General features: G+C 44.3%; 1 protein-coding gene across 2 annotated transcripts in view; it reads left to right on the forward strand.

Moving 5' to 3' along the window:
- Positions 1 to 21,527, forward strand: part of card14 (caspase recruitment domain family, member 14) — a 34,168-nt gene extending 12,641 nt beyond the window's left edge. For both annotated transcript variants that reach the window (XM_067373931.1, XM_067373932.1), the window contains exons 14-21: positions 2,400 to 2,526; positions 11,829 to 12,066; positions 12,743 to 12,806; positions 13,462 to 13,576; positions 18,324 to 18,488; positions 18,951 to 19,069; positions 19,579 to 19,694; positions 19,849 to 21,527. In XM_067373931.1, the coding sequence (XP_067230032.1) occupies positions 2,400 to 2,526; positions 11,829 to 12,066; positions 12,743 to 12,806; positions 13,462 to 13,576; positions 18,324 to 18,488; positions 18,951 to 19,069; positions 19,579 to 19,694; positions 19,849 to 20,056 (1,152 nt within the window). In that variant the 3' untranslated portion in view covers positions 20,057 to 21,527. The remainder of the gene's footprint in view (positions 1 to 2,399; positions 2,527 to 11,828; positions 12,067 to 12,742; positions 12,807 to 13,461; positions 13,577 to 18,323; positions 18,489 to 18,950; positions 19,070 to 19,578; positions 19,695 to 19,848) is intronic.
- The last annotated feature ends 1,199 nt before the right edge of the window (positions 21,528 to 22,726 follow it).

Here is a 22,726-nt window from a genome sequence, read left to right on the forward strand (position 1 = left end):
ATCAGGTCCGAGGACTGGTTTGTGGCAATAGACCTGAAAGATGTGTACTTTCATGTGTCCATCCATCCTTCTCACAGGAAGTTCCTCAGGTTTGCTTTCGGGGGCGAAGCTTACCAGTACAGGGTTCTTCCGTTTGGCCTATCATTATCACCCCGCACATTCACGAAATGCGTGGACGCAGCTCTGGCTCCGTTGAGGATCCAGGGCATTCGCATACTGAATTATATCGACGATTGGTTGATTCTATCTCATTCAGAGCAATTAGCAGTTCAGCATCGAGATGCTGTTCTGTCCCATATGAAGAGGCTTGGGCTGAGGCTCAATGCCAATAAGAGTGTGCTAGTTCCAGCTCAATCCACCAATTATCTGGGTGTAGTGTGGGAGTCCACCACGATGCGGGCACATTTGTCCCCCGCTCGGGTGAGTGCAATTCTTATGGCTATGAAAGGGGTGAAGTTAGGCCAGTCACTCAATGTAAAACAGTTCCAGAAACTGCTGGGTCTGATGGCAGCTGTGTCGAACATAATACCTTTTGGCCTTCTGCACATGAGACCCCTACAGTGGTGGCTCAGGACCAGGGGGTTCTCCCTGAGGGGAAATCCCTTCCGCATGATCAGAGTCTCAAAACGTTGCCTTCGTTCTCTGACCATGTGGAAAGACCCCCGGTTCCTGACCCAGGGACCCGTGTTGGGGGCCACTGTTCGTCGCGTAATGCTTACGACAGATGCCTCTCTCACGGGCTGGGGAGTGATCATGAGCTCTTTGGGAAGACCATCAGCTCTCTTGGCACATAAATCGGCTAGAGATGATGGCAGTGTTCCTGGTCGACAGCCCTCTCCTTTGAATGTTCGTGCCCATTCGACTAGGGGTATGGTGGCATCAAAAGCTTTGATGTCAGGAGTCTCCATGAATGATATATGTGATGCAGCTGGATGGTCATGCCAGCACACATTTATTAAATATTATAACCTTGATATTGGCTCCACTCCGCGGTCTTCTGTCCTGTCAAGATAACTTTGACAAGTGTTTTGAGCTACGGCTCAGTTGGGATTGCGTTCCCAATGCGTTACCACGCAGCGTCAATAGTTCCCACGAAAGGGAACGTCTCAGGTTACAGATGTAACCCTGGTTCCCTGAGTAGGGAACGAGACGCTGCGTCTCTTGCCGCACCCCTGCACACTTCAGAGTGCTTGCTTCAGACTTACTTAGAAGCTGCCGTGCTCTGCATCCGAGTGTGCTTTATAATTTCCTGGTCCATGATGTCACCCGTCTCTGACATTTCGCTACGCGATTGGCTAGATACATGAGTGCTTCAGTGACGACATCACGCAGCGTCTCGTTCCCTACTCAGGGAACCAGGGTTACATCTGTAACCTGAGACCTTTTTTTTAGCTACACTCAAAAAAATAACTTGTTGGTCTAACTTAATTCAATTATGACACCTATTTCCACACAGTTGAACTGATTTATTTGAACTTATGCTAGGTTAATTGTACTAATGAGTGAAATTCATCCTAATTGAATGAGATCACACCAGTTTCATTTGACGTATTCTGTGTATGTTTCCTGAACATAATTCATTCTTGTTGATCCAACCAGTGCTTTTTTTTTTTTTTTTTTTTGTTACCATCATGGTGAAGATGTGCGCTTGTGCTTAGGTTTTGAGTAGCTGTTGTACACAGACATACATGATTCATGACCATTGAGAGGGGAAAAGCTGATGACCATATGTAGACTGTGTAAATTTTGTGCTGGCCCTCAAACTAATTTATTTATATTTCTATAAAAACTAAACTAAAATAACACTTTTTCATATGCTAAGTAACATTTATAGCATGCAAGTCATGATCAGATAAAGAACTTCTCATTACTGGCTTGAGCACAGTTAATGCTCGTTGAGAACAATAAAAATTAATTTTACGTAGCCACCTAGAGCCTAACCACAAGGTCTACACTTCAGCATAATGGTAACCTCAAAAAATCGACATAACATAAACTCTTTTAAATGTCAAATATAACTGAATTTCAAACTTTAAAAGGTATTTCCCTTTACTAAAAACACATTAAACAGCACTTACGTTCAACATTTACTGTCCCAATCTTTCCCTACGCAAAGCATGCTGGGAACTAGAAATCCACTGCCCAGGTTCAATCAATGCAACATAAATGATTCATGTAGTCCCAACACAAATGGTTTAGGTTGACCTAACATTTTGCAAATTTAATTTCATTTAACATAATACAATTGAGTGCGAATGCCAATTAAGTAAAAAACTAAAGATTTGTGTTGGTTCAGCTTATTTTATTTAAATAAACTGAACAAGCAGCTAGAATCATTTTTTTGAGTGTACAGTTACATGGAGTGGGAACTAATCAAGGGTAACATTGTGTATTTGTAGCTAAAATATGAGCAGGAGCAGAGAGCTGTAAAAATGGTTCTGGAAGACACCACTATGGAGGAGGCCCTGTGGGCCCTGGGGCAGGTCCAGGGACCATGCCATATTACACTGAGACCCAGCCAAGATGGTAAGAGTAAAGAATCACAATCGCATGCTATATATTAAATTATGTATTTTAAAGCAACCACTTATGTACTTTAGCGAAAATTAGAGTAACGTGTGGTGCTGGCAATGGTAAAGTCATGGGTTTGATTCCATGAACTGATGAAATGTATACTTTGAATGATGCAACAGCAATGTCCGTTTCATGAACGAATTGGTTCTTTCCAGCAAACATGATGAATTTGTTCAAAAATCACACTAAACAATTCATTTGTGAATCGGACTGATCCATTTGCAACTGTTCTCAAGTCAACAGCTCACTGGTTCAATGATCCGCTCAAAATGAGTCAAGAAACTGGATATCGTCAGAGCTTGAACATGACTGAAGTTTTTAACGCTGAATTTTATTATGGATTATTGTAAATGAAAATCATGTCATGACTGTCAGTTATTTGTGATTAAATCTGCTATAAAAGTGTGAGCTGTTTAACTCCCTCGGGTCGGCGGTCACGCCGGGGTGATCACCGCGTTTTTTTTCTAACCAGTGTGAAAGAGACTCAAAATACTCTGTCAATGTTACACATACAATTAAGAGCTATACACCATTTTAATCTGTGGAATATCTTCTTTTATTTGTGTACACTCAGAGTAAAAACAAAATGTTGTGCTTTTTGTAAAATAAAGAAAACTAACATGATGCGTGATCTCTCGTCTCCCTCTGAACGAAGTCCAATCTGATAGTTCTCAGAAAATGAACTGTAACTTAGTGAATACTAATGACAAAAAAATTTGACTTGTGTCTAAAGAAACGTTGAAATGTCAGGTTTTAAATCGTGTAAGTCAAATCGAAAACAAACCTTCTGTGTTTATGTAATCTGTGAAAAGAGAGCCAAGTCAGAAGTCCTTGATTCAGCTCATTATCCGCTAATGCGGCCACGCCCACGGAGGGAGCGCTATTCAGAGGCAAATTCAGTCAATACATGCATACATCGTCTCAATCGTGTATTTATTGTCTTGAAAAGTGTTTTGAATAGCCATAGTTAGCGATCTCTGGCCTCTGTTAGTTCAGAATCCATCAATATTTCTCCAAATGTGCATGCTTTTAAGCTAAAAGCACATATGAAATGCCATAGAGGTAACATAACTGTTCAGACACTTTGCATCACAGAAATGTATTATATTTTAATAATAGAATACCATTATTTTAAATTGTAATAATATTTCACAGTATTGCTGTTTTTTCTGTATGTTTGATTTACATTATGATGAGCTTGAGACATGATCAACAGAGGGTTTTTTCACAGCCTACCTGACTGAAAGGCCTCATTAATATGCAAGTAATTTGAGGTCATTATTATGTGATTCTTTTGTCTTCTCAGGTGAGAATCACCCATTATACATTAGGATTCACGCCTCCACGCATACTGTGTTTCTTGACCAAAGATGTTTTAGAAAATTTAAATCTCTCTATTGTTTCATATGAAGGAGTAGGAATGATAATTTTTACATAATTTTAAAGCAAAAACTCTAGTCTACAACCTCCAATACCCAGAAGTCTTGTGAACAAAGATTTAATATATATTTTTTTGCTTTATTTCAGTGACTTAAGTTTTTTGTTTTTTCAATAACCACGCATAAACGTTATTCCTTCAAAAATACATGTACATACATGTTCCTTACATATTATTGTAGCCTAGTTTGTGCTGAATACAGTGTAATGACACTTTTTCCATTAATATGTTTATGAACAACTGAAAAAAGCACAAATGTCAGGGCATGTCAAAACTTCTCCAGGCCCCAAATCAGCCTCAGACCCCTGAGGGTTAAGCCCATTGAAATGCTTAAATGTGGTCTTGTCCGCATGTGTTTTACCACCTTTACAGTGAAGCAAATTAAATATCCATGCATCTTCCTCACTGCTGTAGCAGTTTAAAATGATAGGCCCCATGTGACATCTGTACTTTTTCAGTTTTTCACATGCAGACAACAGCATTGACAAAACGATCCCCATTCACACAGATTCACACGAAAACTATTAAAACGCTGTATCATGCATTCCAGGCAAGTAGTTGGCGATGTCACTTTGTAAAGAAAAACGTACTAGGTTACTAACGTAACCTCGGTTCCCTGAGATACGGAATGAGTACTGCGTATGGGGAAAGGTCTCCTTTTTCCCCGTTACTGAAGCCTTTTTCAATAACGCAGTGTAACTGCAATATTCGCGCGCTCTTTCACCATAGGTCGCGCAGCTATGCCGCGCCGTCATTGGTTCAACAACTTGTCTATGAGTGAACCAATGACGGCGCGGCATAGCTGCGCGACCTATGGCGACAGAGCGTGCGAATATTCCCGCCAAAATGGGCGGGGTTTAGGGCTATATAAGCAGGCGTTTCGCCATAGGATTTCAGGTCATTCGACTGAAGCGACGACACTGAAGCCGCAACCTTGTGGCACGGCATGTAACGCAGTACTCGTTCCGTATCTCAGGGAACCGAGGTTACGTTAGTAACTGAGTACATTCCCTTTCGATACTTCACTCGTACTGCGTATGGGGAACGAATTCAACCGCGCCGTGCCACGGCAGGGAACGACTGGACTTGTCTTGGGCACCGTGAGGGAACCAGAGGACAAGTGAGAAGGCCGGAGCCGTCGAACCCACGGTACACTACAAATAGGGAGTTAACTCCCAGAGTGGCATGAAGCGGAGCTCGATAGAGGCCGCTGGATCATACCGAGAGGACCTGAGCTTGTAAGGTCGGGACGTCCAAATGATAAAATTTGACAAAAGTGGACGGTGAGGACCAGCCGGCCGCCTCTCAGATGTCTTTAATCGAAACTCCACTAGACCAGGCCCAAGAGGAAGCCATTCCTCTAGTAGAGTGAGCTCTAACTCCTATGGGGCAGTCGAGGCCCATAGAGGAGTAACAAAGAGCAATAGCGTCGACTATGTGAAAGACGTTGCTTTGAGACTGAAGACCCCTTGGTGCGGCCACCAAAGCAGATAAAGAGCTGATCAGATTGCCGAAAAGATCCTTAATGCCCTGACAGGGCAGAGAAGTTCCAACTCTCGCTCGTCCGACGAGGGAGGAAGCGCTGAGAGGGAAATAACCTGTGCTCTGAATAGAGTCGAGAGCACCTTAGGGACGTAGCCATGCCTAGGTTTCAAAACGACTTTGGTGTCGTTGGGGCCGAACTCAAGGCATGCAGGGCTCACGGAGAGGGCCTGCAAGTCACCAGCTCGCTTAACCGATGCTAGTGCAAGTAGCAGAGCGGTTTTGAGCCTCAGGGGCCTGAGGTCAGCTGAACGCTGTGGCTCAAAGGGAGGCCCTTTAAGAGCTCTGAGGACCAAAGAGAGGTCCCAGGTGGGAACAGTGAGAGGACGAGGAGGATTTAATTGCCTAGAACCTCTCAAGAAACGCACCACGAGGTTGTTTCGTCCCACTGACTGGCCAGCAATAGGAGCGTGAAATGCTGCAATGGCTGCTACGTAAACTTTGAGCATTGAAGGGGTGCTACCCAGATCCAAACGCTCCTGGAGGAAAGACAGTATCGGAGATACGTCACACTCCACTGGGTCTATGATGCGTATAGAACACCAGTCAACAAAGACCGACCATTTCTGGGCGTAGAGGCGTCTCGTGGACGGAGCTCTCGCCTGAGAAATGGTATTCAGCACGTCCCCGGGGAGGTTAGCAGGCTCCCGTCGAGGGACCAGAGGTGCAGAGCCCAGAGTTCTGGCTGGGGATGCCAAATCGTCCTGTTCACCTGCGAGAGGAGGTCCCGTCTCAGGGGGATCGGCCACAGAGCTTTTGTGGAAAGCCTGAACAGCTCTGAGGACCAAACTTGGCTCCTCCAGAGCGGGGCCATCAGGAGGACTCTGTGCTTGTCTTCCCTGATTCATCTGATGACCTGTGGGATCAGAGCGATCGGGGGAAAAGCGTAAAGGAGGGTGCTGGGCCAGACATGGGCCAGCGCATCTTCCTCCTTCGAGAAATAAATTGGGCAGTGAGAGTTGCCTTCTGAAGCGAAGAGGTCTACCTCTGCCTTTCCGAAGAACTCCCAGATCATGAGAACCGTCTGGGGGTAGAGCATCCACTCGTCTGAGGTGACATTGCTCCGAGATAGCATGTCTGCTCCCAAGTTTGTTCTCCCGGGTATGTGAGTCGCCCTGAGCGACTGAAATCTCGGTGATGCCCATTCCAGAAGACGCTTCGCCAGAGCGCATAAGCGGCTGGACGAAAGACCGCCCTGGTGATTTATGTATGACACCACTGTCATGCTGTCCGACTGGACTAAGGTGCCCAGTCAGGTGTGCCTGGAACGCATGAAGAGTTCGAATCACTGCCAACATCTCGAGGCAGTTGATGTGCAGATGGCATTCCTCGTGAAACCACGAGCCGAAGGCCGGTCTGCTCTCGCAAAGAGCGCCCCAACCTGTGTTGGACGCATCCGTTGAGAGCACCGTCCTTCTGGACACCGCCTGTAGGGTACCCCTTGGCTGAATCATACAGGGTTCATCCAGGGTTTCAGAGCTGCCAAACAGGCCTGATTGACCCTGAGACGCAGGCGGCCATACCGCCAGGCGTGAGGAGGGACCCGGAACTTCAACCAGTACTGCAGAGGCCACATCCGAAGAAGGCCGAGCTGCAGAACCGGGGAGGCGGAAGCCATCAGCCCTAGCATCCTCTGGAAAACATCCTCTGGGAAAGCGCCGCGTTCATGCACTTGGTAAAAGTGCGAGGAGCTAGGGACAGTCCGAATGGAAGGACCTTATATTGGTAAGCCACACCCTCGAACGCAAATCTCAAGAATCACCTGTGATGGGGGGCTATCTGGATGTGAAAGTATGCCTTCGCCTTCGGGCGAACTGAAGTGAGTAGCCTCGACTTATGGTTCCCAGAACCCAGCTTGACACTCCGGGGATGGCCCGCCAGGCCTCGGCCCGCGTGACAAGGGGTTGAATGGTATCGGGTGACGGGCCGCCAATCGGGGGCCCGTGCACCGGAGAGAGTGGAAGAGGAACGGCAGAATACGGCGGGCAGAATACGGGGCGCGCCACGACTTTGTCAGCTCGTTGTGAACCTCTGGGAAAAATGGTGCAGCGCGTTAACGAGGGGCCTGGCGGGAACCCGGCAGGAACCACTCATCGAGCCTGCTCCATGATGGCTCCTCTGGCGGAGCCCATTCTAGGTCCAAAACCTCTACTGCTTTTAGAGCGGCAATAAACTGCGGGAAAATCGCTCTTTTAGGCGCGCCGGATGGCGGCAAGAGACGGGCTGGCAGGCGGCCGGAAGCGGGAAGCGGGCGGCTCGAGGCCGGCGCTTCTTCCTCGGCGAGCTCAGCAGTCCGCTGCGCGAGCCTCTTTGACGGCGGCAAAAGCTTCTTTCCAGGCGAGCTTCTTCCAGGCGGCGAAGGCTTCAGCCGGAGATCAGCGAGGAGCGATGTGAAGTCGTTGCTGAAGGAGAGAGAACTGAAATCCTATGGCGAAACTAAACTATATAGCCCTAAACCCCGCCCATTTCTGCGGGAATATTCGCGCGCTCTGTTGCCATAGGTCACGCAGCTATGCCGCGCCGTCATTGGTTCAACAACTTGTCTATGAGTGAACCAATGACGATGCAGTTACACTGCGTTATTGAAAAAGGCTTCAGTAACAGGGGAAAAGGAGACCTTTCCCCATACGCAGTACGAGTGAAGTATCGAAAGGGAACTATACACCTATAGACTGATCACCTAATACGCATGCGCATGGTGTCATAAATTTTCATGTGCATGACGTTTTCACAAATTTGTGTTTTTGTAATTTACATAGAGACGATAAATTTGAAACACGTTTTCAAAGGTTTTCAAACACCATTGTTGTGTAAATGAATGGCCAAAACATACAAAAACTGTGTCGTATAAATGGCCCCTAAGATTGGTTCTCTCTGTGCTCGTTTGCCTGTGCTTCCTTGGTTGTTAATTAGTTCTACAACTGTTCTGTTTTTGTCAGGTTTGAAGGAGCGAGGACTCAATAATGCAGGAAAAGGAAGGGCTTTATTAATAATAAAAAATAAATAAATAAAAAACTACCCCGTGGGGGAAACAGACTGACATAAAACTGGACTTGACTAGACTTGACTTGGCTTGGCTTGACTTGGCTTAAGGAAAACACGAGGGAATAAACGACAACGAACCAGCACAGGACTGCAAACACAAGAGAATAAATAGGAGAGCAAACAAGGCAGGTAATGAGGGAGGACAGGTGGGGCAAATCAACCAATAATCAGGTAACAAGGTGGGCGGGGTCAAGACAATAGACATGAGAGCACATGACACAAAGAAACAAATGACAAGCCATGTGCTCACACCAAACAAAACAAAGACACAAGCACATGGCCAATGAAGACAAAATCACAAGCCATGTGCTTACACAAGACGAGACATGAACACGTGACTATGAAACTCATAAGCCACGTGTTCACACAAAACAAGACAACATGAGAGCACGCAGCCCGTGAAACACAGACTGCGTGCTACACAACACAAGACAAAAACACAACACGAAAGCACGCGGCAGGTGGAAAAAAACGCGTGCTACACAAAACATGAGACAAGAGCGCACGGCAAAGTGACCTGGCGTCCCTAATGAGGGACACAAGACAAACATGACAACGCAAGACCAACATATACAACAACATGACAAGACAAAAACATCAATACACAAAGACAAAGAGGGGAGGGAGGGAGGGGAGCCAAGTCAGTCAGCAAAAAACAAAAACAGAATGTCTTTAAAGGAAACCAGGGAGGGATGAGAGGGTTGAACCAGGGAGGCTCAGGCAGGTTTGGGGTCCCGGCTGAGGGCCAGGGCGGGACCGGCGGGACAGACCAGGGCGGCTTCAGCTGGTCTGGGGTCCTGGCTGAGGACCAGAGTGGTACTGGAGGGACCATCCAGGCAGGCTCCAGCAGGGCAGACAGCTTGGCAGGCAGCAGCAGGGCAAGGCGCTTGGCTGGCGCTGGCAGGGCAGACCGCTCGGCTGGCGCCGGCAGGGCAGGGCGCTGGGGAGGCGCCGGCAGGGCAAGGCGCTTGGGCGGCACAAGAATGGCCTCTGGGGTGGCCTCCTGGCCTACAGCGGGCTCTGGGGTGGCCAGACTTTCAGAGTCGGAAGAAGCCTTCCTTCTCTTCCTCCGCTTACGTCGACGAGGTGATGGCTTGGAAATAGCTGCCTCCGAGGACACTGCAGCATCCTCAACCACCTCTGCGGGAGCTGCAGCTTCTTCCACCGCCAACGGGAGCACTGCAGCTTCTTCAACCGCAAACGGGAACGCTGCAGCTTCGATGAACCCCTTTGGGGAAACTGTAACAGGAGGATTCCCATTCCAATCGAGTAAATCCACGAATTCCCCAAAAGTCAGATGATCCAGGCCCCTCATCGCCCACCAGCTCTGGGGTACATCAAGGGCATAATTGAAAAGGTCCTTGAGTGCTGTGTCGTTGAGCTCCAGGCCCTCTGCAGCTCCACTGAACTCCACAGCAAACTCCCTCAGGTCAGTCCCCTCCTGACGGAGGGAGCTCAGGATCTTAAATTGGAGCATGCGCTGGAAAAGAGGGCTTGAGACAGTGGAGGTTGGTGGACGGTGCAAGCCCTTCTTCCGCTGAGTCCTCATGTTGGCTGGTTCATTCTGTCAGGTTTGAAGGAGCGAGGACTCAATAATGCAGGAAAAGGAAGGGCTTTATTAATAATAAAAATAAAACAAAAACAAACAAAAACTACCCCGTGGGGGAAACAGACCGACATAAAACTGGACTTGACTAGACTTGACTTGGCTTGGCTTGACTTGGCTTAAGGAAAACACGAGGGAATAAACGACAACGAACCAGCACATGACTGCAAACACAAGGAGAATAAATAGGAGAGCAAACAAGGCAGGTAATGAGGGAGGACAGGTGGGGCAAATCAACCAATAATCAGGTAACAAGGTGGGCGGGGTCAAGACAATAGACATGAGAGCACATGGCACAAAGAAACACATGACAAGCCATGTGCTCACACCAAACAAAACAAAGACACAAGCACATGGCCAATGAAGACAAAATCACAAGCCATGTGCTTACACAAGACGAGACATGAACACGTGACTATGAAACTCATAAGCCACGTGTTCACACAAAACAAGACAACATGAGAGCACGCAGCCCGTGAAACACAGACTGCGTGCTACACAACACAAGACAAAAACACAACACGAAAGCACGCGGCAGGTGGAAAAAACAGCGTGCTACACAAAACATGAGACAAGAGCGCACGGCAAGTGAAAGTACACACAAACCGTGCGCTCACAATAAAGACAGGACTGGGAGCGCGAGTGTCCGAATCCCGACACGAAACCGAAACCAAACTAGACACGAGTGCCGGGATCCGGACGCCACGCTCCCAACATGAAACAAGGCACGCAGACGAGAGCGCACAGCCCAGAGAACACTCGAGACTGTACGCTCACACAAAAACACGACAAGAATGGGAGTGTCAGAGCTCTGTCACAAAACAAGAAATAAACTAGACCGAAGTGACAGAACCCTGACAGTTTTCTATTAAACCCTTAGTTTGTCCCTGTTCTTTGTTTTACAGTAACATGAAGTTTTAAGTGTGAATTTCTGCATTTCTAGTGTTTATTAAAAGTTTGTTCATAAAGCTTCTTTCTCTGTGGATTTTCCCTACAGTGGAACCCCTTTCATTTTAATTTTTTATAGTGTATAATACCAAGTTTTGGTTATAAAGTAAAATGTTTGCTTATTTGCAGATCAATACTAAATATCTGCACTAATATTTCTTAATAGTGCTGACTATGACTAGTGACTAGTGAGGGCTATAATATGCATGGTTTGTTGATCAGTACTTTTTACTTTTAATAGCCTACTTAAAGGGTAGTTCACCCAAAAAATAAAATTCTGTCATCATTTACTCACTCTCAAGTTGTTCCAAACCTGTATGAATTTCTTTCTTCTGCTGAACCCAAATGAAGGTATTTTGAAGAATATGGATAACCAAACATCTGATAGGCCCCATTTGACATTTTGAAAAAAAATACTATAGAAAGTCAGTGGTGCCCCATAACTGTTTGGACATTGAACATTCTTTAAAATATCTTATTTTGTGTTCATACCAGAACTTTTGTACATTTATTGTAAATAAAATTTCAAACTGCCACTGAAAACCAAAGTAACACATTTAAGAGGAAAAAAATAAAAAAATTATAATGTTTAATCTTGATTTTTGATGGCTTATTTAATGTAACTTGTAAATATTTAAGGTAAACCAGAATAATGATCTGCTGATTTTCTTCTAGCCTACGAGAACCTTCTACAGCAGCTAAAAAATGGTGAAGTCATGTCGGGTGATTCCTTCTACATCCGTGTTAATATGACGTTGCCGGGGGATGTAGCAGGAACTCTGCCGGTCAAGTGTAATGATATTGTCCATGTTACAAACACTCACCATTCCAACGATGGCTTCTGGTGGGCCAGTCATGTGCACCCTTGTCACCTGGAAGACCTGCAGAGTGGGGCTCTACCCAACTACTACAGGTAGTAAACAAATTTTTATTAGTAGCAGAACTTATGTCTTGGCATGTTTTTTTTTTTTTAAATTGTAAAATGTACCCAGTCAATGTAAAATTTTCTTGCATGTAATTCCTGGGATTTTGAAGAAAAGCACTAATTTTGTGGGAAAAAAACAAAACAAAACTAATAATGTGGACCCATTAGACCTATAGTTTCATCATCTATACTACCATTTAAGAGTTTATGGTCTGTAAGACTTTTCTTTTCTTTTCTTTTCTTTTCTTTTTTTTTGATTAAAAGTGACAGTAAAGACATTTATAGTGTTACAAAATATTTCTATTTCAAATAAATGGTGTTCTTTTGAACTGTCAATTCATCAAAGAATCTTGAGGGTAAAAAATTTAGACTATAATATTATATTATAGTTTCTACAATAATATTAAGCAACTGTTTGCAACTGATAATAACAAGAAATGTTTTTGACCACCAAAGCATATTCAAATGATTTCTGAAGGATCATGTGACACTGAGTAATGGCTGCTGAGAATAAGGCTTCGCCATCACAGGAATAAATTACATTTTAAAATGATAATAAAATATATAAAATATTTTACAGTTATTTTAAATTGTAATAATATTTCACACTATTACTGTTATTTTATACACACACACTCACACTTTATCTTTGCTCATTTTTTAGAGCACAGAGGCTGTTAATAAGTGCTATAGAGGATATGACCTACCCTCGCAAAACACTCAGAAAGGTGAGAGCCCATCAATAAATTCACACAGTCCAAATAGTCATTGCAGAAATATTGTTGCCTCTGTTTCTTTAACTTTCTAAGTCATTGTAATTTGTGTACTTTTAGAATATATACTAATAAAGCTCACAGACAATTTTGCTCAGTGTTGAGACAATTAGTTAATGGAATGCTGCACAATGCTTAACTTATAAAACAATTGTCTTTGCTGACCTGTTGACATGATGGATTTATAGGTTAGTCACAATTCATGTCATAGGTTAGTCATAGTTCATGTTTCAGATAAATAGTTGTGAAATATCTAACAAATTGTTGTATAGATTTGTATCACCAAAGTGTGGAATTACGGAAATGCTCACCAAAATACTAAACTCTGGGTGTGATATGAAAATCTTTGTTGAGTGAATAATAATGCATAACGTATAACACTGAAACTAGCCATAGATAGAAAACAGTCAAACTAATTAAAGAAAAATGAGTCACACATTCTTGACATTAAGAGGGCAACCTTTTCATTGTCCTGTTGTTAAGAGAGACAGAGATCCACAACATGTCTTGCAATGTTAGATTCTGTTGAGATGTGTCATGAAAAAGCATTGTTAGCACAGATTGGTAAAATCATTTACATTTGTCCTCAGTGATTGTTTTCTGTTGACAGGAGAGAACTGCAGCTAATGGAAAGCAGAGAGAGGTGAGGATCGTCAGCACCTGTCAACAGAGCAGAAACCCTCTGTGGGTCAGTGTGGAAGACGACAACACTACAGCACTGGACAGTTAGTACAAGACATTCAGCTGTTTTAATTCTAGGCATGGGAAACATAAGAAATTTCTGATTTGCAATAGTTCCATTAACAATTCTTTTAGTACTTTTAAGGAGTGAGAGTACTTTTGAGTTCTTTCGAACAGTTAGACAATTTCAATCTTTCTTTTCTTTGCTTTTTTTATTTTAATCCAAACATTTCTTGCAAAAGGTTTTTACATGGTCTTCTTAATTACCAGACATTCACAGACATTTTGGAGGCTGCATTAATGCAACACTAAACAAACAATTTGGTAACATATTTCATTTATTTTAGCAAAATGCTACTGACAAAACTAATTTAAAATGATGACAACTGCACATTGTCATATGTACAACTACAAAGTAACTACACTGACTTAAGTTTCAAAAAGAGATGAGATGATGAAAATTCTGTCATTAATTACTCAGCCTCATGTCGACTTTCGTTCATCTTTGGAAGACAAATTTGTTTGTCTATAGGCACTGTATTATATATATATATATATATATATATATATATATATATATATATATATATATATATATATATACATATAGTTGTAGTAAACTTAAGTTCGTAGTGGGGGAAGGAAGAGGTCAGGGACGACGAACAACTGCTGACTGAGTCTTTATTGAAAAACGGTTCAACAGAAGGACTGTGCAACGCACAACAACGAAAATAAACAATCCACAAAGGGCTTCACTCCAGGTTCGGCATACGCTATCCACAAGGGCTTCTCTCCACGAACCTCGACTCGACTCAGTCAACAGTTCCCCTCTCTCTCCCACGCTCCTGCTTCTCACGGCGTTTTATCCTGTCTCCGCGCCAATCACTGGAATGAGAAACAGGTGTTCGTGATTTGTATCCAACCCACTCACTTACCAAGCGTCTCCCGTTATTCTCTCCGGTTGCAGACCTCGCTGAACCACGCCCCCCTCGCCACATACCCCCACCGCCCGACTCAGGCCGGGGATAAATCAGTGAGCTGGGAGGGCGAGAGGTGATCTCCCCCCGGGACCAGAGCAAGAGATTGAGTTTTTACATTCGCCTCTGGTCCGAGATCATCCTCCCCGCTAATCACCGTCGCCAGCATCACTGATTCTGCCTCATTCCATTTTTTCAGGAGGTTGAGGTGATAGATTTGACGCGCCCCCCTCCTGTCGGACCGTACCACCTCGTAATCGAGCTCGCCCACTTGCCGTGTGACCTCAAAGGGTCCTTGCCACTTTGCAAGTAATTTCGAACTGGAAGTAGGCAGCAATACAAGCACTTTTTCTCCCGGTGCAAATTTACGTAGGTTAGACCGTCGGTTATACAGTTGGCTCTGTCTGTGCTGGGCCTGTAACAAATTCTCCATTGATAGCTGCCCCAAAGTGTGGAGTTTTGATCTCAAGTCCAGCACATACTGAATTTCATTTTTGGCCTGAGATGGTCCGTCCTCCCAAGTCTCCCTGAGGACATCCAGCACCCCACGGGGCTGGCGCCCAAAGAGAAGCTCAAAGGGGGAAAACCCCGTGGAGGCTTGCGGGACCTCTCGCACTGCGAATAACAGAGGTTCTAACCACATATCCCAATTTTTGGCGTCCTCTTGAACGAACTTACGAATCATGGATTTAAGCGTGCAATTAAAACGTTCGACCAGCCCGTCCGTTTGTACGTGAAAGACGCTGGTACGAACCGATTTAATGCCCAATAATTCGTATAGTTCGCGTAATGTACGTGACATAAACGCCGTGCCTTGATCAGTGAGGATTTCTTTTGGAATCCCCACCCGGGAGATTAAGCGAAACAGTGCATCCGCAACACTTTTAGCAGAAATGTTGCGGAGAGCCACTGCTTCAGGATATCGTGTTGCATAATCAACAATGACTAATGCAAAGCGATGTCCCCTTGCTGATCGTTCTTATGGCCCGATGAGGTCCATACCAATTCTCTTGAAGGGGACCTGCATTAATGGAAGCGGGCGCAATGGCTTTTGGGGTGGCCGGTGGGTTCACCAACTGGCATTCACGACAAGACGCGCACCACCTGCGTACATTCTCGTGAATGCCCGGCCAGAAAAACCGGGTCATGAGACGATTTAGTGTCGCTGCCTGTCCCAAATGCCCCGCCATGGGATTAGAATGAGCCGCGTGGAAAAGCATTTCCCTGCGGCTCTTTGGTACTAATAACTGGGTTGTATCTTCTTTTCTCTGAGTGTCTTGGGTCACTCGATACAACCTATCTTTTATAATCGCGAAATATGGGTAAGTAAGCGGACGTCCAGGCTGGAGAGGCTGACCATCAATCATAGAGACCCTATCAAATGCATTTTTTAATGTCTCATCCTGAGACTGCTCCAGGGGAAAATCATCGCGTTCCGGAAGAATTAGTCTTCCGGCTTCACTCAGATCCCCTGCAGCAGGACTCTCCGGTCTCTGATCAGTCTCTCCCACCTGTAGTCGCGCTTGCTCACCCCGCGTTCTTTTCCCCCAAGAGGCATCCGAGCATAAACATCCCAATAATTGTTTAAACGCGGGCCAATCCGTCCCCAAAATTATCGGATGCCGGAGGTGCGGGTTAACTGTCACCTCAACACTATGCTTTTGTCCCCTAAATTTAATTATGACGGACATTACGGGATATCTTACCACATCCCCGTGCACGCACCGAACCCCAACCATGCGGCCTGTATCCAATGCCCCAGATGAAATCAGGCTTTGATGGAGAGAGGTTTGGTTACAGCCCGAGTCCACCAAAGCCTGATAGGTACCCCCCTTGATACTCACAGGTATTTGGTACCCGCCAGCCTGACCAGGGGCGGCCTGTGGATCGTCGGGGACCCGGATCACCGTCCCGACCTCCATAACCGGACATTTATCCACAAAATGATCCGGATCCCCGCACCGCCAACAGGCCGGCCCAGACCTGCCCGCCGCTCCAGTGGCAGAGAGTGGGCTGAATAGATGGCGCGGAGAGAGGGGAGAAGCAGGAGCGGGGTCCGTCCCGGCAGCAGGGAGTCCCGCCCCCCAGGTGCGGAACACGAGGTGGGCCGGGTGGACGAGACCTAGGAAGAGGGACAGGTCTAGAGAGAGAGGGGGACAAAAGAGAGGGAGAGAGAGATGCAGCTGGAAGGGGTTCGCCGCCCCCTTGGCACGCCACCAGATGATCCTCCGCCAGTTGGATGGCTGAGTCCAGCGATGTGGGGCGGTGGCACTGGACCCACTCGGCCGTCTTTTTCGGGAGCCGAGTGATGAATTGCTCCAGCACCACGCGATCGACGACCAGGTCCACGTCGCTTCCCTCAGCCAGCAACCATTTGCGGCACGAGTCCCGGAGCTGCTGGGCCAACGTGAAGGGCCGGCCGGACTCACCCAGGTCGAGGGAGCGGAAGCGCTGTCGGTGCTGCTCTGGGGTCCGACCGACCCGCTGGACGATGGCCCGCCGTAGGTCTTCATAGACCAGGAGGTTCGGGACGGGGAGCTGCTGTGCCGCCACCTGTGCTTCTCCTGAGAGGAGCGGGACCAGCCTCATAGACCACTGGTCCCGCGGCCATTTACACGCCTCCGCGGATCTCTCGAAGAGGTCTAAGAACACCTCTGGATCATCCAGTGGACCCATCTTATTTAAGGGCAGGTGGACAGGCACAGCGGGCTGTTCGGTGGGCTGTTCGGTGGGCTGTTCGGTGGGCTGTTCGGTGGGCCCCCGGGGGAACCTCCCGGTCAATCCAGCTCCGAAATGCCTCGCGGTCCTCCTGCTGGGTCTGCAGAATGGCTTGGAAACACCGCTCCTGGTCACCTCTTAACTCCAGCAGGGCCTGTTGTTGCTCGCGGTGCAGGACCGCGAGGGACGCGATGATGTCCGCAAATGTGGCGGAGGACGAAGATTGCATGGCGACGTGCTCACCGTCTTCCTTCCCGGGTTTCGGCACCAGTGTAGTAAACTTAAGTTCGTAGTGGGGGAAGGAAGAGGTCAGGGACGACGAACAACTGCTGACTGAGTCTTTATTGAAAAACGGTTCAACAGAAGGACTGTGCAACGCACAACAACGAAAATAAACAATCCACAAAGGGCTTTTGTGGATTGGCAAGGTTTGGCATACGCTATCCACAAGGGCTTCTCTCCAAGTTTGGTTTACACCATCCACAAGGGCTTCTCTCCACGAACCTCGACTCGACTCAATCAACAGTTCCCACTCACTTACCAAGCGTCTCCCGCTATTCTCTCCGGTTGCAGACCTCGCTGAACCACGCCCCCCTCGCCACAATAGTCAAACCAAATTTTATTCAGACATTTTTGATATTTCTGATATATTTTTACTAGTGGGTGCAGGACACTATAGTTAATTTATGTAAGTGAAAATAGCAAAATAAAGTAAACTGTAACATATTATACCAAAAATTCTTTGTACAGTGGACTACCAGTGAAATAGATGAAAAATTGGAACCAAAAATTATTCAGACACTTTGATCTGACCATGTTTTGCTTAAGTGTTATCTGACATAATTAAGATTATTTTTTTCTGACACAGTTTAACTGTGTCATATTTTACATACTTTTATATATATATATAGTACAGTGCCTATAGAAAATCATATACCCCTTTTAATATTTTTTAGTTCTGAATAAAAACATATTAAACCTTATTTGTTAAACCCTGAGAAATGCTATTAACTTTGAAACCTTCAATCAATTAATCAGTGTCAAGCAATTATTTTGTTTTGATCTTAAGTGTCAAGTAAATCTTTCTTTTCTGTAGGTTATGGCTGTGTGCCCAGCAGATGTGTGACTCTGATGCCCTACACCCTGGTCACACCTCAGTTCCCTCCCATCTGTCGCCCAGTCCTCCTCCTTCCCACAATCTTTGGCCATGTCTTGCACAAACGGTTGGCAGAACAGGAAGGTTATCAGCTATGTGAGCCAGGTAAAAAAATAAATAAATAAAGATACCATAGAGAAAACTCTCCTATTACAATGAGAAATTCAGGCTTGAGTCGCAGTATCAACAGGGTTCACTCCCTCTTTACAGCATGAAGAGGCTATACTATATATAATGGTGACGAGAGAAAAAAACGAACAGAAAAAACAAGTACTTTATTTTAAAAAGAAAAATTATTATATACTTATCTATTGTTATATAGATTTTAAAGTTTCTTAAAATTTTTAAAGAATTTATAGTTTTTTATTATAAAGTCCTGGCATTAATGTAAATGAAGAAATTAAGACTGAGGTGATGTAAATGTATGTAAATTGCCCCATGATATATGTCTATGTCTATGTCTGTTTCTTTCTGTCTGGCTTTAATTTCCCCTCTGTATAGTCTTATTTATCTACATTGTTCTCTGGCTCTTTTTCTCACCTCTGTCATCCATCTCTTATATTTTAGAATTGCTGATGGCAAGTGAGCATGCCGTACAAATGCAGAACGGGGAGATTCTTGAAGAATGTGACTCGAAAACACACCGTTGCTATACACTGCAGGGAGTGGAGAAAATCATGAAACGGGTGTGTCTTAACACATTGCTATCATTTTACTAATAGCCTGCTCAACAGGATTCAGATAGCCATTTTATTTAGAGTTCAAATAAAATATGAAAATCTGATTTTACAACAATACAGTACAATAATAGGATTTACAATAATTAATTAGAAAGAGAAAGCCTACAAAAATGTTTGTAAAAATTAAGGTCAGAGGTGAAACTTTATTTTGAGAAAGATTAGACAGACAGGTAGACAGACATCATATTACATCACAATTTTGACAATTTGTTCATAATGATATAAATTAATATTCAATTTGTTGAAGTAAAATGACCTAAAAAGTTTGCACCCAACACTGATTCCAGTAAGACCATTTTATATGACAGAGTTTGAGGCTCTGAAAGTGACCTGTATTTAAAATAGATATAGTTACCTAAAGTATAGGTAAAACATATAAGCCATGTATTAGACCATGTGTGTGTCCACAAAAGTATGGTCATATAATGCTTTCCTGTTTGATATCCATTGTATAGGGCACTCACTCTGTGTTACCGCTGGGTTTGGACTGTGTGCGTCGTCTCCATCGTGCTGAAATCTTCCCCATCATTGTCTACATCATGTCTACGGAGAGAGCTCTCCGCAGATTGAGGTATTATAATTTTTTCTGTATCTCTAAGAGCGTTTTCAAATCCATTTACACATTCTATAGCATTTGATATAAAGGTTCTCTTTTTTTTAAGACAAAAAATGTTGTTTTGGGAGCATTACGAATGCTGTATTCATATTCTGTCATTGTTTCCTAGACACAAACTACGGCAGAACTCTGTGACTGAGTCTCAGGTGCTGGAGTGTTCCTGCAATGAAGAGCCCCTTCTGGATAAACTGCCCTGCCTTTACCGAAGCATTCCACCAGAGAGCTGGCATGACATTTCCACCCTAGTGGACACTGTGAAAACTGTGGTGAGAGAGGAGCAGAATAAGATTGTGTGGGTTGAGGCAGATCCCTGGTGAGGGACTAATGGGAGTTAGGGCTTAAAGTCAAATTTCCCTCACCACAGGCAGCTAATTATTAGTATTAAGGTCAATTTATAATTCTGCATCAAACCTATGCTGTAGACCCTGCATAGCCATGGTGGTTACAATGTAGCCTGATGTGCATCTTTCTAGAAATTCTGTGATTGGTCAGCTTTATAAACAGAGAACTTCCCCCAGAATGATTAAACTGCAACAATATCATTAATAGCATAGTTTATAGAGAATCCCACTAAACATTTACAGTTTTTTGTTTTGTTTTGTTTTTTTACAATTGCTAGAACCCATTTCTCAGTACATAGGTTACTTTTTCAAAACTCTTCATACAGATCTCCTTACCCTCAGCTAGCCACCAAAACAGTACACGCATGTCGCAAATCAAGTCAATGTTCCACCCATAACACTAGCAAAGGTTGTCACCCAACAAACACACTTTGTCACTCAAAAAAATGACATAAAAAAACACTAAAAATTTGTATTATTTTATAATGTTTTCTTTTGTAAAACTTTCCTCACAAAACAAAAATGACAAATTTCTACTGCTTGGAATTTATTACAGAATATGTTGCATGGTCCATGTTTAATTATTCATAAATTGTCCTCCTTTGTATACTTTAAAAAATAATTTGTTGACCCAACTTGACTTAGTCAAGTCATCTTGTTGCATTGACTTAGTCAAGTTTAGCCAACATTAGGTGTTAAGTTCACTCAACTTGTATGTAGTTGTTGAAATAACTTGCAGTAAATTGAGCCAACATACTATATCAATTAATGAGCATTTAGAATTATTAGTTCAATCAACTGAAAAACATATTGGTTGAACTTAATTTTTCATGTTTTCCCAACCATGAACCAAGTCTAACTGACATAAAATAGTAATTTTTCCTTAACATTATAACTTAACTATTTGAGTTTACTGGACTTCATTGGTTTGTCAAGAAGTTCTGGATATCTATCTGGATCCACATACATGAAATCAACACAAATGCAAAATTGAAACTCTCAACATTTATTTTATTTAACATACGATGCATCCAAAAAACACAGACACAAAGAGTTCTCTTGCAAAGATATAAAAACGCTACACAAGAAAAACCCTCACATATACACAGCTCACACAAACACGTACAAACTTCTCTATCAGACCCATCTTTAAGCCAAAATAGTACAAATAACTCTCCTTGTCATTATCAGATATTTTTCATTGCAGGTAAAAGTGTACATGAAGAACTCACAACAAGCTGCGTAAAAAACTTCACATTAAACTGTTCAAAAACCATGTCTTTAATTCCCAATCATAGAAACATGAGAAGGAAAGAGTAAGCAGGACAAGGTGACAAGAAAAGAGTCAGTTTGAAAATATTCCAAGAATATCTTCTAAATACATCTAAAACAATGAGATCTAAAAAACAACGTTCTTAAACTTTAAAACAGTACAACAATTAAAGGGATAGTTCACCCAAAAATGAAAATGTGATGTTTATCTGCTTACCCCCAGGGCATCCAAGATGTAGGTGACTTTGTTTCTTCAGTAGAACATAAATGATGATTTTTAACTCCAACCGTTGCAGTCTGTCAGTCGTATAATGCATGTCAAAGGAAACTCCATTTATAAGAGTCAACGGTTGGAGTTAAAAATCATCATTTGTGTTCTACTCAAGAAACAAAGTCACCTACATCTTGGATGCCCTGGGGGTAAACAGATAAATATCAAATTTTAATTTTTGGGTGAACTATCCCTTTAATGTCACGGGAAATAACGAGGGATGCAAGTGCAAGTCAAAATATCTCATTTATTTGAGCTTCACGCCAGAAAGTCAGATGACAAACACACAGACAGCAGGAGAGCGGCGACACAGGGACCTTGGTGGACCGCGGTGAGATGATCGTGGTGAAGTCCGTGGGAGTGAATCAGAAGTGAAGAATCCAACGATGAAACAGTAATCCAGAGTGAAGACACGACGAAACAACTCCAAATGGAAGCACACACGAGGAAACCAGGAAACAGAACAGGGAACTCAAACAACGATCTGACAAACACGAGACGAAAGACAAGGAAATAAATAGGCAGTCCAGATTGAACACAGCTGCCGCTGATCTGCAATCAGCGGCGACGCCCACATGAAACAATTAACGTGACAGCACAACATAAACACAGACCACAGAACGAGACTGCGGATCTTCAACCGTGACAGTACCCCCCCTCCTAGGAACGCCTCTCGGCGTTCCCAGGAGCACCTACCTGCCGATTGTAGTCATCGATAAGGGAGTGATCCAGGATGTCCCTCGCAGGAACCCAACTTCTCTCCTCCGGACCGTAACCTTCCCAGTCCACCAAGTACTGAAATCCGCGTCCCCTCCTTCTCGAGTCCAGAATGCGATTAACCGAATAGGTGGGTTCCCCGTCTACGAGACGCGGTGGTGGAGGAACCGGGGTAGGCGGATTAATGTGTGAATGAAACACAGGTTTGATTTTAGACACATGGAAGGCGGGATGAATTCTCCTGTACGCTGGAGGAAGTTTAAGTCGGACTGCCACCGGACTAATGATCTTGGTGACAGGAAATGGGCCAATGAATTTGGGAGCAAGTTTATTGGAGACGGAGCGGAGAGGAATGTTCTTGGTAGAAAGCCACACTTTTTGACCCA

The sequence above is a fragment of the Chanodichthys erythropterus genome, chromosome 21 (assembly GCF_024489055.1).
Source record: "Chanodichthys erythropterus isolate Z2021 chromosome 21, ASM2448905v1, whole genome shotgun sequence".
NCBI lineage: Eukaryota > Metazoa > Chordata > Actinopteri > Cypriniformes > Xenocyprididae > Chanodichthys > Chanodichthys erythropterus.